The sequence below is a fragment of the Scyliorhinus canicula genome, chromosome 21 (genome assembly GCF_902713615.1).
Source record: "Scyliorhinus canicula chromosome 21, sScyCan1.1, whole genome shotgun sequence".
Lineage (NCBI taxonomy): Eukaryota > Metazoa > Chordata > Chondrichthyes > Carcharhiniformes > Scyliorhinidae > Scyliorhinus > Scyliorhinus canicula.
Window position 1 is genome coordinate 14736031 of NC_052166.1, and position 14596 is coordinate 14750626.

The following is a 14596-nucleotide window of genomic DNA, read 5'->3' on the forward strand; positions in this document are numbered from 1 at the left end:
TGAACCTGAGGGGCACCAATATCCTGGGGGGTAGATTTGTTAGTGCTCTTTGGGGGGGTTTAAACTAATTCAGCAGGGGCATGGGAACCTGGATTGTAGTTTTGGGGTACGGGAGATTGAGAGTATAGAGGTCAGGAGCACAGATTTGACTTCGCAAGAGGGTGCCAGTGTTCAGGTAGGTGGTTTGAAGTGTGTCTACTTCAATGCCAGGAGTATACGAAATAAGGTAGGGGAACTGGCAGCATGGATTGGTAAATGGGACTTCGACGTTGTGGCCATTTCAGAGACATGGATAGAGCAGGGACAGGAATGGTTGTTGCAGGTTCCGGGGTTTAGGTGTTTTAGTAAGCTCAGAGAAGGGGGCAAAAGAGGGGGAGGTGTGGCGCTGCTAGTCAAGGACAGTATTACGGTGGCGGAAAGGATGCTAGATGGGGACTCTTCTTCTGAGGTAGTATGGGCTGAGGTTAGAAACAGGAAAGGAGAGGTCACCCTGTTGGGAGTTTTCTATAGGCCACCTAATAGTTCTAGGGATGTAGAGGAAAGGATGGCGAAGATGATTCTGGAAAAGAGCGAAAGTAACAGGGTAGTTGTTATGGGAGACTTTAACTTTCCAAATATTGACTGGAAAAGATATAGTTCGAGTACATTAGATGGGTCATTCTTTGTACAATGTGTGCAGGAGGGTTTCCTGACACAATATGTTGACAGGCCAACAAAAGGCGAGGCCACATTGGATTTGGTTTTGGGTAATGAACCAGGCCAGGTGTTAGATCTGGAGGTAGGTGAGCACTTTGGAAACAGTGACCACAATTCGGTGACCTTTACGTTAGTGATGGAAAGGGATAAGTATACCCCGCAGGGCAAGAGTTATAGCTGGGGGAAGGGCAATTATGATGCCATTAGACATGACTTAGGATGTGTTGGTTGGAGAAGTAGGCTGCAAGGGTTGGGCACACTGGATATGTGGAGCTTGTTCAAGGAACAGCTATTGCATGTTCTTGATAAGTACGTACCAGTCAGGCAGGGAGGAAGGGGTCGAGCGAGGGAACCGTGGTTTACCAAAGAAGTGGAATCTCTTGTTAAGAGGAAGAAGGAGGTCTATGTGAAGATGAGGCATGAAGTTTCAGTTGGGGCGTCTGATAGTTACAAGGAAGCGAGGAAGGATCTAAAGAGAGAGCTGAGACGAGCAAGGAGGGGACATGAGAAGTCTTTGGCAGGTAGGATCAAGGAAAACCCAAAAGCTTTCTATAGGTATGTCAGGAATAAAAGAATGACTAGGGTAAGAGTAGGGCCAGTCAAGGACAGTGGTGGGAAGTTGTGTGTGGAGGCTGAGGAGATAAGCGAGATACTAAATGAATACTTTTCGTCAGTATTCACTCAAGAAAAAGATAATATTGTGGAGGAGAATGCTGAGACCCAGGCTATTAGAATAGATGGCATTGAGGTGCGTAGGGAAGAAGTGTTGGCAATTCTGGACAAGGTGAAAATAGATAAGTCCCCGGGGCCGGATGGGATTTATCCTAGGATTCTCTGGGAAGCCAGGGAAGAGATTGCTGAGCCTTTGGCTTTGATTTTTAGGTCATCATTGGCTACAGGAATAGTGCCAGAGGACTGGAGGATAGCAAATGTGGTCCCTTTGTTCAAGAAGGGGAGTAGAGATAACCCCGGTAACTATAGGCCGGTGAGCCTAACGTCTGTGGTGGGTAAGGTCTTGGAGAGGATTATAAAAGATACGATTTATAATCATCTAGATAGGAATAATATGATTAGGGATAGTCAGCATGGTTTTGTGAAGGGTAGGTCATGCCTCACAAACCTTATTGAGTTCTTTGAGAAGGTGACTGAACAGGTAGACGAGGGTAGAGCAGTTGATGTGGTGTATATGGATTTCAGTAAAGCATTTGATAAGGTTCCCCACGGTCGGCTATTGCAGAAAATACGGAGGCTGGGGATTGAGGGTGATTTAGAGATGTGGATCAGAAATTGGCTAGTTGAAAGAAGACAGAGAGTGGTAGTTGATGGGAAATGTTCAGAATGGAGTTCAGTTACGAGTGGCGTACCACAAGGATCTGTTCTGGGGCCGTTGCTGTTTGTCATTTTTATAAATGACCTAGAGGAGGGCGCAGAAGGATGGGTGAGTAAATTTGCAGACGACACTAAAGTCGGTGGAGTTGTAGACAGTGCGGAAGGATGTTGCAGGTTACAGAGTGACATAGATAAGCTGCAGAGCTGGGCTGAGAGGTGGCAAATGGAGTTTAATGTGGAGAAGTGTGAGGTGATTCACTTTGGAAAGAATAACAGGAATGCGGAATATTTGGCTAATGGTAAAATTCTTGGTAGTGTGGATGAGCAGAGGGATCTCGGTGTCCATGTACATAGATCCTTGAAAGTTGCCACCCAGGTTGATAGGGTTGTGAAGAAGGCCTATGGTGTGTTGGCCTTTATTGGTAGAGGGATTGAGTTCCGGAGCCATGAGGTCATGTTGCAGTTGTACAAAACTCTAGTACGGCCGCATTTGGAGTATTGCGTACAGTTCTGGTCGCCTCATTATAGGAAGGACGTGGAAGCCTTGGAACGGGTGCAGAGGAGATTTACCAGGATGTTGCCTGGTATGGAGGGAAAATCTTATGAGGAAAGGCTGATGGTCTTGAGGTTGTTTTCGTTAGAGAGAAGAAGGTTAAGAGGTGACTTAATAGAGGCATACAAAATGATCAGAGGGTTAGATAGGGTGGACAGTGAGAGCCTTCTCCCGCGGATGGAGGTGGCTAGCACGAGGGGACATAGCCTTAAATTGAGGGGTAATAGATATAGGACAGAGGGCAGAGGTGGGTTTTTTACGCAAAGAGTGGTGAGGCCGTGGAATGCCCTTCCTGCAACAGTAGTGAACTCGCCAACATTGAGGGCATTTAAAAGTTTATTGGATAAGCATATAGATGATAAGGGCATAGTGTAGGTTAGATGGCCTTTAGTTTTTTTCCATGTCGGTGCAACATCGAGGGCCGAAGGGCCTGTACTGCGCTGTATCGTTCTATGTTCTATGTTCTATGTTCTACTGCGTCCTGCTCCGGGAGCAGTGTGCCGTCTCCTGTACCGGGAGCAGGGTGCCGTCTCCTGTATCGGGCCACACGCGTCCTGAGGCAAGCAATATGGCGGTGCCCACGGGTCGCACGTGGGTTGCGGGGGCAAAAATGGTGGCACCCACGGGTCGCACGTTGCGGGGGGGGGGTGCAGGAAAAATGGGCCTGGTTACAGCGGCAGTAGAGCGGGCCTGGCACACAGCAGAAAAATGTCTTCTTCCCTCACCGGGCAGCGCTCCTGTCCACAGAAGTAGCACTTGGGTCCCCCGGGGTTGGTTGGCTGGTCGAGGTCGCTAGTGGAGTCCATGATAGGGTGTTCGCTGGTGGGGTCCACAATGTCCAGGAGGGGGGCACCGTGTGGTCGGGGGCGTACGCCTGTACATTACGGGAGGCAACCATTAATGAGATTGCGAGTTTCTTGGTCGCCGCGAGGTCGAGGGTAGCCCCTTCTAAGAGGCGCTGGCAGATGTACGCCGACCCTATGCCCATAACGAAAGCGTCCCTAATTAGGAGTTCGGAATGTTCAACGGCCGAAACGGCCTGGCAAACGCAGTCCCTTGTCATGGCGTGCAGGACACGCCAGAAATCTTCCACAGACTCACCGGGGAGTTGATGCCATGTGGACAGGAGGTGCCTGGCGTAGAGTTTGTTGGTCTGCTGGGTGAAGTTCTCTTTCAGTAGCGCCATGGCCTCAGCATAGGTAGGCGCGTCCCGGATGAGGGGAAAGATATCGGAGCTCTGCTGCGTATACAGGATCTGGAGCTTCTGTGCCTCTGAGAGTGGTTCTGTCGCAGATCCAATGTAGGCCTCAAAGCAAGCTAGCCAATGTGCGAAGGCCGACTTGGCGTTGTCTGCTTGAGGGAGCAGCTGCAGGCGATCTGGCTTGATGCGGAGGTCCATTGTTGTAAAATCTCTGCTTAATAAATTGATGCACTATCAATTACAACGATACGAGAGTAGAGTGTAATCGAGACTTTATTAAGCAGAGATGTGTAGCCTCCCGCAGCTGCTGCCGAAATGGCTGCAGCTCGGTGAGCACACACACTTATACTCCGCCTACTGGGCGGAGCCTGCAGGCAGGGATCTACCCCGTACCTGTAGTACAGGAGCCTTACCGTATTGTGGTGGTATGATTAACATAGCTGCCTGCCATTGGTGCAGAACACCGGCTTACCATTGGCCCTGGTCGGTCATGTGCCTCTCGACCGAATGGTTGAGACCAGTCATGTGACGGCTCCCCGATTGGTCGAGAGGCTGAGTTAACCCCGCCTCCAGGGCGAGGTATAAATACCCAGCACGCCCGGCAGTCGGCCATTTACTGTAGTCGACCGCAGGGCTTATTAAAGCCTACTTTTGTACAGCAACTCGTCTCGCGTTTAATTGATGGTTCATCACGTATTACCTCTCCTACGTGATATATACAACAGTGGTGACTACCACACCTTTCAAGAAAGGAAGGGGAAAGAAAACAGTGAATTGCAGGCCAGTTAACCCAAAATCAGTTGTTCAGAAAATTCTGGAATCTATTATTCAGAAAGTTTAACAATGTGCTGAGAAAAGCAGAGTATGATGAGAATAAGTCAGCATGGTTTACTAAAGGAAAGTTCTGCTTGACAAATTTAAATATAGTTTTGAGGATGTAGCTAATAGAGTAGATAAAGAGGAACCAGTAGTTGCAGTGTACCTGGATTTCAAAAAGCATTTGATGTGGTTTCTGCAATGACGTACGCCTTTTAGATTGGCCAATTAGAATGTGAGTTCCCTGATTCGTGGCCCAATCAGGAAACCCCTTTCTCTGTCTATAACAGATCCTCTCCACTCCCAGTGCAGACAGCAAGCTGAATGTACCTGGGTGTTCGGTTGTTGGTTTTGTAAATAAAAGAAATTCTGGTGAAGGGACTTCTGGCTCCGTGAACTTATTACAGTGGCGACGAGAAAAACAGAACGACCCAAAGGAACCTGCTCATTAGCAGCCACCGCACCTTGAAGGTAAGCCACTGACAGGCAAAATGCCTTTATTCGGGAAGTTGGATTCTTTTGACCCTGCAGTGGAAGGCTGGGCCCAATACGTAGAGCGGATGACGTACTTCTTGAGAGTAAATGATATAATTCCAGATGAGAAGCAACGGGTTATTCTGCTGACTGTATGTGAGTGGCAGCTCTTGCCATTATGTGGAGTCTATTTGGTGTCGCGTTTGCTTCCAGTACGTTAGCAGCAGCAGGGCGAATGTGCGCCCAAATTGAAAAAGAAGGACTGGCTGTGATCTTCGCAGTGAAGAAATTTCACCAGTACTTGTATGGGCGGAAATTCACAATAATCACAGACCACAAGCTGTTGCTGGGCTTGCTGACAGAAGACAAAGCGATGCCACCAATAGCTTCGGCCCGGGTCCAACGCTGGGTCCTCCTGCTGGCGGCAGACTGGATATATGTGCGGATCCACAAGGGATTAGGAGAGGTCCTAAATGAATATTTCTCATCAGTATTTACAGTTGAGAAAGGCACAAATGTTAGGGAAATTGGGGAAATAAAAAATGATGTCTTTTTATTTTGAGATTTAAACTTTATTTTATTCAGGACATTGAGCAGAGGATAAGCATGCAGAGTGCGACCAGTGACTACCTGCAGTGGAAACTCAGTCAGCGGAACGAGAAACGGAATCACTTGAACAAAGATTTAAATGATCTGATGCTGGAACACGCGGAACTAAAGTTTGACCCCAACAAAACCATTGCCAGGTACAAGGCACTCATACACACCATTGATGTGAAACTGAGGCCCCTCTTCTCATCGGATGTTAATAATATAATAATAATAGCTTATTGAAATGAAATGAAATGAAAAATGAAATGAAAAGCGCTTATTGTCACGAGTAGGCTTCAATTAAGTTACTGTGAAAAGCCCCTAGTTGCCACATTTTGTGGCGCCTGTTCGGGGAGGCTGGTACGAGAATTGAACCCGCGCTGCTGGCCTTGTTCTGAATTACAAGCCAGCTGTTTAGTCCACTGAGCTAAACCAGCCCCTACATTATGAAATGTGTTCCAGGAATTACCTGCAAAGTTCTCTCTTCACCTGAGCACCAACTTCAGAAACACCACTGAAGCTGTATACAGTATAAGAATGGGGGGGGGGGGGACTTATTGACTCTCTCAAACCTGCTCCACCATTATATAGACCATACACAACCGTACCTGAGCACAATTGGACACATCTGATTGATCAAAGATACCATCGTATCATAGAATCCCGACAGTACAGGAGGATGACATTTGGTCCATTGTGTCTGCGCCAACCCTCCGAAAGAGGATTTCTCTGGTCAGGGGAAACTGTCCAGAAACTGAGGAATCTTATGAGAAAAGTACCATCCTTCCAGCACACAGACCCCGATACCCCCCCTCACCCCGATACCCCCTCACCCCGATACCCCCTCACCCCGATACCCCTCTCACCCCGATACCCAGAGTGCGGACTTGACTGAGCAGAGTACAGGCCGGGAGTGCGGACCTGAGCAGAGTACAGGCCGAGAGTACAGACCTGAGCAGAGTACAGGCAGAGAGTGCGGACCTGAGCAGAGTGCAGGCCGAGAGTACAGACCTGAGTAAAGTACAGGCCGAGAGTACGGACCTGAGTAGAGTACAGGCCGAGAGTGTGGAACGGAGCAGAGTACAGGCCGAGAGTGTGGAACTGAGCAGAGTACAGGCCGAGAGTGCGGACCTGAGCAGAGTACAGGCCGAGAGTACAGACCTGAGTAAAGTACAGGCCGAGAGTACGGACCTGAGTAGAGTACAGGCCGAGAGTGTGGAACTGAGCAGAGTACAGGCCGAGAGTGTGGAACTGAGCAGAGTACAGGCCGAGAGTGTGGACCTGAGTAGAGTACTGGCCGAGAGTGTGGACCTGAGTAGAGTACTGGCCGCGAGTACGGACCTGAGTAGAGTACAGGCCAAGGGTGCGGACCTGAGTAGAGTACAGGCCGAGAGTACAGACCTGAGCAGAGTACAGGCCGAGAGTGCGGAACTGAGCAGAGTACAGGCCGAGAGTGTGGAACGGAGCAGAGTACTGGCCGCGAGTACGGACCTGAGTAGAGTACAGGCCGAGAGTACAGACCTGAGCAGAGTACAGGCCGAGAGTACAGACCTGAGTAGAGTACAGGCCGAGAGTACAGACCTGAGCAGAGTACAGGCCAAGGGTGGGGACCTGAGCAGAGTGTAAACTGAGTGGGAGAAGAGGGCAGAACCTTGGCAAACTAAGTTCACGTGCCATCCATTTGAGCAGCAATAGAGGAAGCCAGGAAGTCAAATTTGAGTAAAGTGTCAGATGCTGAAAGGCCATTGGGCAGTGCGCTCTGTACAGGGAGCTTTAAACTTGTAGTATTGCAACCAGTGCTTCACATTAGACATCTTCAGCTACATAGAAAGAAAAAATACATTGCTTTTCTCTGGAACCTTCCGTGTCCTGAGAATGTCTCAAAGCACAGTACATCTAATGACCGACTTATGAAATGTAGTAACTGTCACAGAGCCGGAAATTCAGCCATCAATTTGAGCACAGCAAGATCCCACAAATAGTAATGAGGTCATATGATTCAGTGATGTCAGTTGAGAGATAAATATTGGCCAGGGAACTCCCCCATTCTTCAAATAGTGCCATCAGATCTATCCTGTCCACTTGATAGGGCAGAAGACAAGGTTGAAGATCACACCCAAAAGATGTTGCCACCGCTGACAGTGCTGCACACCCTCAAGTCTTTGCAGCGAGACATATAACCCCTGACCCAGGGCAGGATAGTGGTGCAGTGGTTAGCACTGCTGCCTCATGGCGCCGAGGACCCTGCTTTGATCCCGGCCCGGGTCACTGTCCGTGTGGAGTTTGCATTCTCCCTGTGTCTGCGTGGGTCTGTATTTTAAAAACCTCTGACCCAGAGGCCTCTATCCACTGAACCTCAAACTGGAGGAGAGGAAACTGTGGGAGGAAAGGGAAATGGATCGCTAAGTCTGAGAGCGGAGCTGGTAGCTCTTGATACTTAGGGCTTCTGTCCATCCCCAAGATCTAATGGAAACAGCACAATGGCCTCTTAAATCAGGCTACTGTGGAGCAGAGATTGTACTGTGAGGAGGCTGCGTGGCCGACTGATACTCCGAACGAGGAAACACAAACTTGCATTCCATTTTAAATTTCTTGCTTTAGTAGCTACCGGGACGAGCTATGCAATTATGGTCAGCACAAAGTGAGGGCAGTTTTCTGACAAACACTTGTGTGTTTCTCTCCCGTCAGCCTGACCAGTTTGAAAGCTGGTACAGAACAACAACTGAAGCTGGAGAAGGACAATCTCGCCACAGTGTTACAGCGACTTTGCAACAGTGACCTCCTCCTACTGTTCATTGAGAATGGGATTGACAACCTGTATTACTGTCTGTACGGCATTCCTGGTACCACTGAGGTCTGTACTAAATATACCGCTCTGCAAAATCACTCATTCTAATCATGACGATGAGGATAATTGGGTTTGTCATTAAAATTCTCTCATCCAAATCACTGATGCACATCAAATGTTGTCTGCTGCACAAACAGTAACTAATATCATTGGAACTGGAGGAGAACATTCAATGTGATTACAACTGATCTAATCCCTCAACTCAATTTACCCAACTCTGACCAGATCCCTCAATATCGGCCGCCAACAAAAGTCCATCAGCTTCAATCTTTAAAGCTCCAATTGCCCTGGTATTCACAGACATTTCCACTGCCTGATGATTGGAGATGTTTTGCTAATGTAACCTAAATCCATAAAATCACTACAGTGAAGAATGAGGCCATTCGGCCCATTGAGTCTGCAACGACCCTCTGAAGGAGCACCACTCCCTATTCCCGTAACCCCATGAAACCCGCATTTATTTGGACTGTAGGCACCCGGAGGAAACCCACACAGACATGGGTAGAACGTGCAAACTCCACACAGTCACCCAAGACCAGAATTGAACTCGGGACCCTGGCGCTGTGAGGAAGGAATGCTAAACACTGTGCCTCCACACAGCATTCAGTTGCTAAGCCAATAGACTTGGTCATGCTTGTGTGGTGACCGTATTGCATTAACCATTCACCATGTATGTCACTGTATCACAAAAAATGCTGAAATATCTCAGCAAGCTTTGACAAAGAGTCAGCGGACACGAAACGTTAGCTCTTTTCTCTCCCTACAGATGCTGCCAGACTTGCTGAGATTTTCCAGCATTTTCCCTTTCGTTTCAGATTCCAGCATCCGCAGTAATTTGCGTTTGTCACTGTATCACGCTGTTGCCCATGTGGGCTCCACCTATGGACCATTGTAAGGTATTACCTGTAATCTTTCAGGTTGGTACCATTGTGCGCTCCGCCCTTGAGGGGAGGTATAAAGAGCAGCAGCCTTGTAAGCGGCTCTCAGGAGCAGAGCAGTCGCAGGCAGGCACTGTTCTGGTCGATTAAAGCCACTGTTCACATCCACTTTCTGTTTCACGTGAATTGATGGTCGCAACAGCTTGTGCATCCATCATCATGCAGGGAGGTCTGAATGTAGACAACATTGCAAATGGCTGGAGCTCATAAAGATAAGGTTTGAACCAACAAGCCATGTTCATTTCTATCAGTGTATCTACCACCCCTTTGTTAAAAACCGAGGCAACCATTTCAAAGGTGTTTACGTGGCTTTTGGCAATAGTTAGGTTATGGGGCGCAAGGGTTCCTTACTCTTAGGTGGAGGAAAAGGACAAAACAGAGCAAATCAATTTTTTCCCTAGCCCCTCACTCTCACTGGGAGACAGTTCCACACACACTGACTCTCACTGGTAGACAGTCCCACACACACTGACTCTCACAGAGATAGTCCCACACACACTGACTCTCACTGGGGGACAGTTCCACACACACTGACTCTCACTGGGAGACAGTCCCACACACACTGACTCTCACAGAGATAGTCCCACACACACTGACTCCCCCTGGGAGATAGTCCCACACACACTGACTCTCACAGAGATAGTCCCACACACACTGACTCCCACTGGGAGACAGTCCCACACACACTGGCTCTCACAGAGATAGTCCCACACACACTGACTCTCACAGAGATAGTCCCACACACACTGACTCCCACTGGGGTACAGTTCCACACACACTGACTCTCACTGGGGGACAGATCCACACACACTGACTCTGACTGGGGACAGTTCCACACACACTGGCTCTCACTGGGACACAGTTCCACGCACACTGACTCTCACTGGGGTAGAGCTCCACACACACTGACTCTCACTGGGGGACAGTTCCACACACACTGACTCTCACTGGGACACAGTCCCACACACACTGACTCTCACTGGGACACAGTCCCACACACACTGACTCTCACTGGGGGACAGTCCCACACACACTGACTCTCACTGGGACACAGTCCCACACACACTGACTCTCACTGGGGGACAGTCCCACACACACTGACTCTCACTGGGACACAGTCCCACACACACTGACTCTCACTGGGACACAGTCCCACACACACTGACTCTCACTGGGGTACAGTCCCACACACACTGACTCTCACTGGGGGACAGTTCCACACACACTGACTTTCACTGGGACACAGTCCCACACACACTGACTCTCACTGGGGGACAGTCCCACACACACTGACTCTCACTGGGACACAGTCCCACACACACTGACTCTCACTGGGACACAGTCCCACACACACTGACTCTCACTGGGGTACAGTCCCACACACACTGACTCTCACTGGGACACAGTTCCACACACACTGACTCTCACTGGGGGACAGTTCCACACACACTGACTCTCACTGGCCCCGCGCAACATGGGAGACCCACTCCGCGGGATGGCCCCGACAATATTGGACCCCCCCAGGCCCCCTCCCTCCGAGATCACGCGTGCCCGCCGATCGTTGGCCCCCAATCACAAGCCTGGCCATCCTGGAGGCCCCAGCCCCCCCGTGACTGATCTACCCGCTCCCCACCAGGGCGGCCATGGACTGAGTCCGCAGCCGCCACTCAAGCTCGTACGTGGTGGAACCATGAGTGAACCACGCCAGTGGGAACTCGCCCAGTTGTTGGCGGAGAATTGCTGCGGTGGCCTCTTTCAATGGCCCGCGTCAACCGCGCACACGCGATCGGCGACGATAGTCAAGTCCCCGGAGAATCCCGGGAGTGGCGTTGGAACCGATCGCGGTCCTGACGACCATTCTCAGCCCCCGCACCGAGAGCGATTGCAGTGCGGAAGCTCGGAGAATCCCAGCCCAGGACTCTGACTGGATACAGTTCTGTATATGCCTGCAGCACCCCCTCACCCCCACCATCACTTCTGTCCCTCGTTATTTCTGCCATCTATGAATTGCTTTCTTCGTGTTTGACCTTCTGTAGAGAAAGTTTACCAAGCTTTAGATGTAGTGTCTTATTCGTTCAGAGTTAGTTTACTGAAATGGCTGTGTCTCACGTCCTGTTGTTTGTGCAGAATAGACTTGCAGCTGGAGTAAGCAACTTACCCTCTCTGTTTTCTGCCTCAGCTTTCAACTGTGGATCCACAGGATACCTATGAGAAGCTATTAATCTGTGAAGAGAAATTAATTTTCTTGGAGAATAAAGTTGCAGGATTCGTCGTTGAAGAGTGGATGCTTCCTGAACAGGAGAAGGTAAAGTTTAGTTGAATTACTGTGAATCAGTCATGTCCCTCGTCTCTGAACGGCAATGAATTTGCGGCTGTGAAACCTGTCCAGCTGTTAGACCCCTGCATTTTGGAAGAAATAAGGAATAGACTAAATGGGGAAACTTTAAAAGTTGTACAAGTACCAGTGAGTTCTAAAGGAGGAGGGTTAAGGTAGTAATGTTGTGATGGGATTGGGTTTGATCCTGAGCTTTGTAAATGCCGTTTGAGCATAGATAAACCGGGCAGTGTCAGCGAACTTCCCTGCAGCTTGCTATTGGTCATTGTGGAACCTCCCTGCAGCTTGCTATTGGTCATTGTGGAACCTCCCTGCAGCTTGCTATTGGTCATTGTGGAACCTCCCTGCAGCTGGGGAGTAGTGAAGAATCAGCGAGAGAGATTACTGAAGCATTGGGTTTCAGAATGGGACAGAGAAATAGATTCTGAGATTGACACTAACTCTGTACCTCAGACACAGGCCCAAAGCAGAAAGGCTGAGGCTGGTTAGATTGAGTTATTCACAAAAGTGGTGATGGGGGGATGGGGGCAGAGTGTGGGTAGCCTTAGATAGATTTGGGGGGAGTGGGCAATTTGGGGGAGTGGGCAAATTGGGGTGTTGGTATTCGGAACAGGCTGCAGGGCCTTCCCCAGCCTCATACTTGCCAATCTTGGTTGCCGACTTACCTCCAGGGACTCTGATACTAATACTGGGCCTGGGGCAGGAGGATAAAAGCAACCAACGTTCAGCGTACCATCCTGGAAGTTTCAGAAAAATCCTAATATGGACAACATCCTGAGGCAGGGCCCTAGACAGACTTAATTCTTTAAAAAAAAAAGTGGGCTGGTTTCTCCAGTTGCCGACGCCGAAATCACATTTAGCCAACGGCCGGAGAATCTGAATTCCTGATCAAATCAGGGACGGTGCCGCTTTCATGATGCTCCGCCCCCTCCGCGCCACGTATCAAAAGCCTCAGGACATTGCCTGAGGCCTGCCCCCTGATGCTCCGCCCCCGACCGGCCGAGTTCCCAATGGCGTGGGATTCTCACGGTCTCACCCGTTGGGAACTCAGCGTGGTGGCTGCGGACTCAGTCCAGCGCCCCTACAGTCTGGGGGGAGGCGGTCCACGGGCAAGGGGGGGGTCATTAATCGGGGTTGGGGGCACTGTGGGGAGGGGCGGTCCACGGGCAAGGGGGGGTCATTAATCGGGGTTGGGGGCGCTGTGGGGAGGGGCGGTCCACGGACAAGGGGGGGGTCATTAATCGGGGTTGGGGGCACTGTGGGGAGGGGCGGTCCACGGACAAGGGGGCGTCATTAATCGGGGTTGGGGGCACTGTGGGGAGGGGCGGTCCACGGGCAAGGGGGGGTCATTAATCGGGGTTGGGGGCACTGTGGGGAGGGGCGGTCCACGGACAAGGGGGCGTCATTAATCGGGGTTGGGGGCACTGTGGGGAGGGGCGGTCCACGGGCAAGGGGGGGTCATTAATCGGGGCTGGGGGCACTGTGGGGAGGGGCAGTCCACGGGCAAGGGGGGGTCATTAATCGGGGCTGGGGGCACTGTGGGGAGGGGTGGTCCAGGGGCAAGGGGGGGTCATTATTCGGGGCTGGGGGCACTGTGGGGAGGGGCGGTCCACGGGCAAGGGGGGGGTCATTAATCGGGGCTGGGGGCACTGTGGGGAGGGGTGGTCCACGGGCAAGGGGGGGTCATTAATCGGGGCTGGGGGCACTGTGGGGAGGGGTGGTCCACGGCTGGCTGAGGAGGGGGGGAAGGAACTAATTTGCGAGATGGGACCGCCACCATGTACCACGGTGTGGCCGCTGCAGGCGCACGCGTGGACATGGACACGCCAATTCTCCGGGGCGTATCAGCAGCTAGAGCCTGGCGCTCTATGCTGCTGACCTGCTAGCCACAAGCAAAATGGGGAATCGGTGGCCGTTTTGAGCCATTTTTTCTGGCGTAAACGACACCATCCCCACGCTAACATGTGGACATCGCCCCAAGAATCGGAAAATCCAGCTCATTATATATATCTCAGCTGGAGAGATGAGTGTTTGTAAAGAAAAACAGAAAGTGCTGAGAAATCTCAGTGGGTTTGACAGCAAGAAATGAACTCACGTTTAGAGTCTGGATGACTCTTCGTCAGAGCGCGAAGGGGACTGGAAATAGGATGAGATTTAACTGTTGTGGGCAGAGGTGGATCAGTGGGGCAGGATAGAGGGTCTGCGATAGGTGGAGGTTGGCAAAAGTGTTGTGGACAAAAAGACAAAAGGAATGTAAATGGTGATCCCTGCCAAGGAGGCTGCTGATGTGGGCACATTCCGAGATCAGAATGTGTTAACGGCAGACTGAGGTAAGCAAAGGACAACTTGGAACAAGGAACATATGGCCGTAGTGAGGTGGGGTGGGGGGAAAATGGTGAGGGAAAAACAGATCAGTGAAAGAAATGAAGATAAATTGGTAGAAATAAAAATGGGGTGAAGGTGGAGGAGAGAGTTCACAGTCAGAAGTGTGAAGTCTGGAAGCACTGGGCTCGACAATGTTGCCCCAGTTATTAAGTTTCCCAGCAGTCCAGTTAGAACGGAAGCCAGCTTTCAAATCTATCCCTTGTGAATTAACATGGCTCTTTCGTCTATTTTCAGTTAGTAGAATTAATTGAGAGGACATTTGGTGAGAATGAGCAGAACCGGAATGTCATGGTCGAATCAGATGACTTTGAAATGCATGGTAAGCATTAATAAGAAACATGGAACTCACTGACACAAACCTCCCAGACTCGGGACATGTGATCTCAAAGTAAAACCCTCCCTGTAACGGGTAGAATGAGATACAAGTGAT

The 14596-nt window shown here is 50.4% G+C and overlaps 1 protein-coding gene across 1 annotated transcript in view; it reads left to right on the top strand.

Annotated features, from left to right (window-relative positions):
• Positions 1-14596, top strand: part of LOC119955794 (coiled-coil domain-containing protein 183-like) — a 112735-nt gene that overhangs the window by 82159 nt on the left and 15980 nt on the right. Inside the window, exons 10-13 of the mRNA XM_038782373.1 lie at positions 5655-5815; positions 8349-8514; positions 11626-11751; positions 14401-14485. Coding sequence (XP_038638301.1) covers positions 5655-5815; positions 8349-8514; positions 11626-11751; positions 14401-14485 — 538 coding nt within the window. The remainder of the gene's footprint in view (positions 1-5654; positions 5816-8348; positions 8515-11625; positions 11752-14400; positions 14486-14596) is intronic.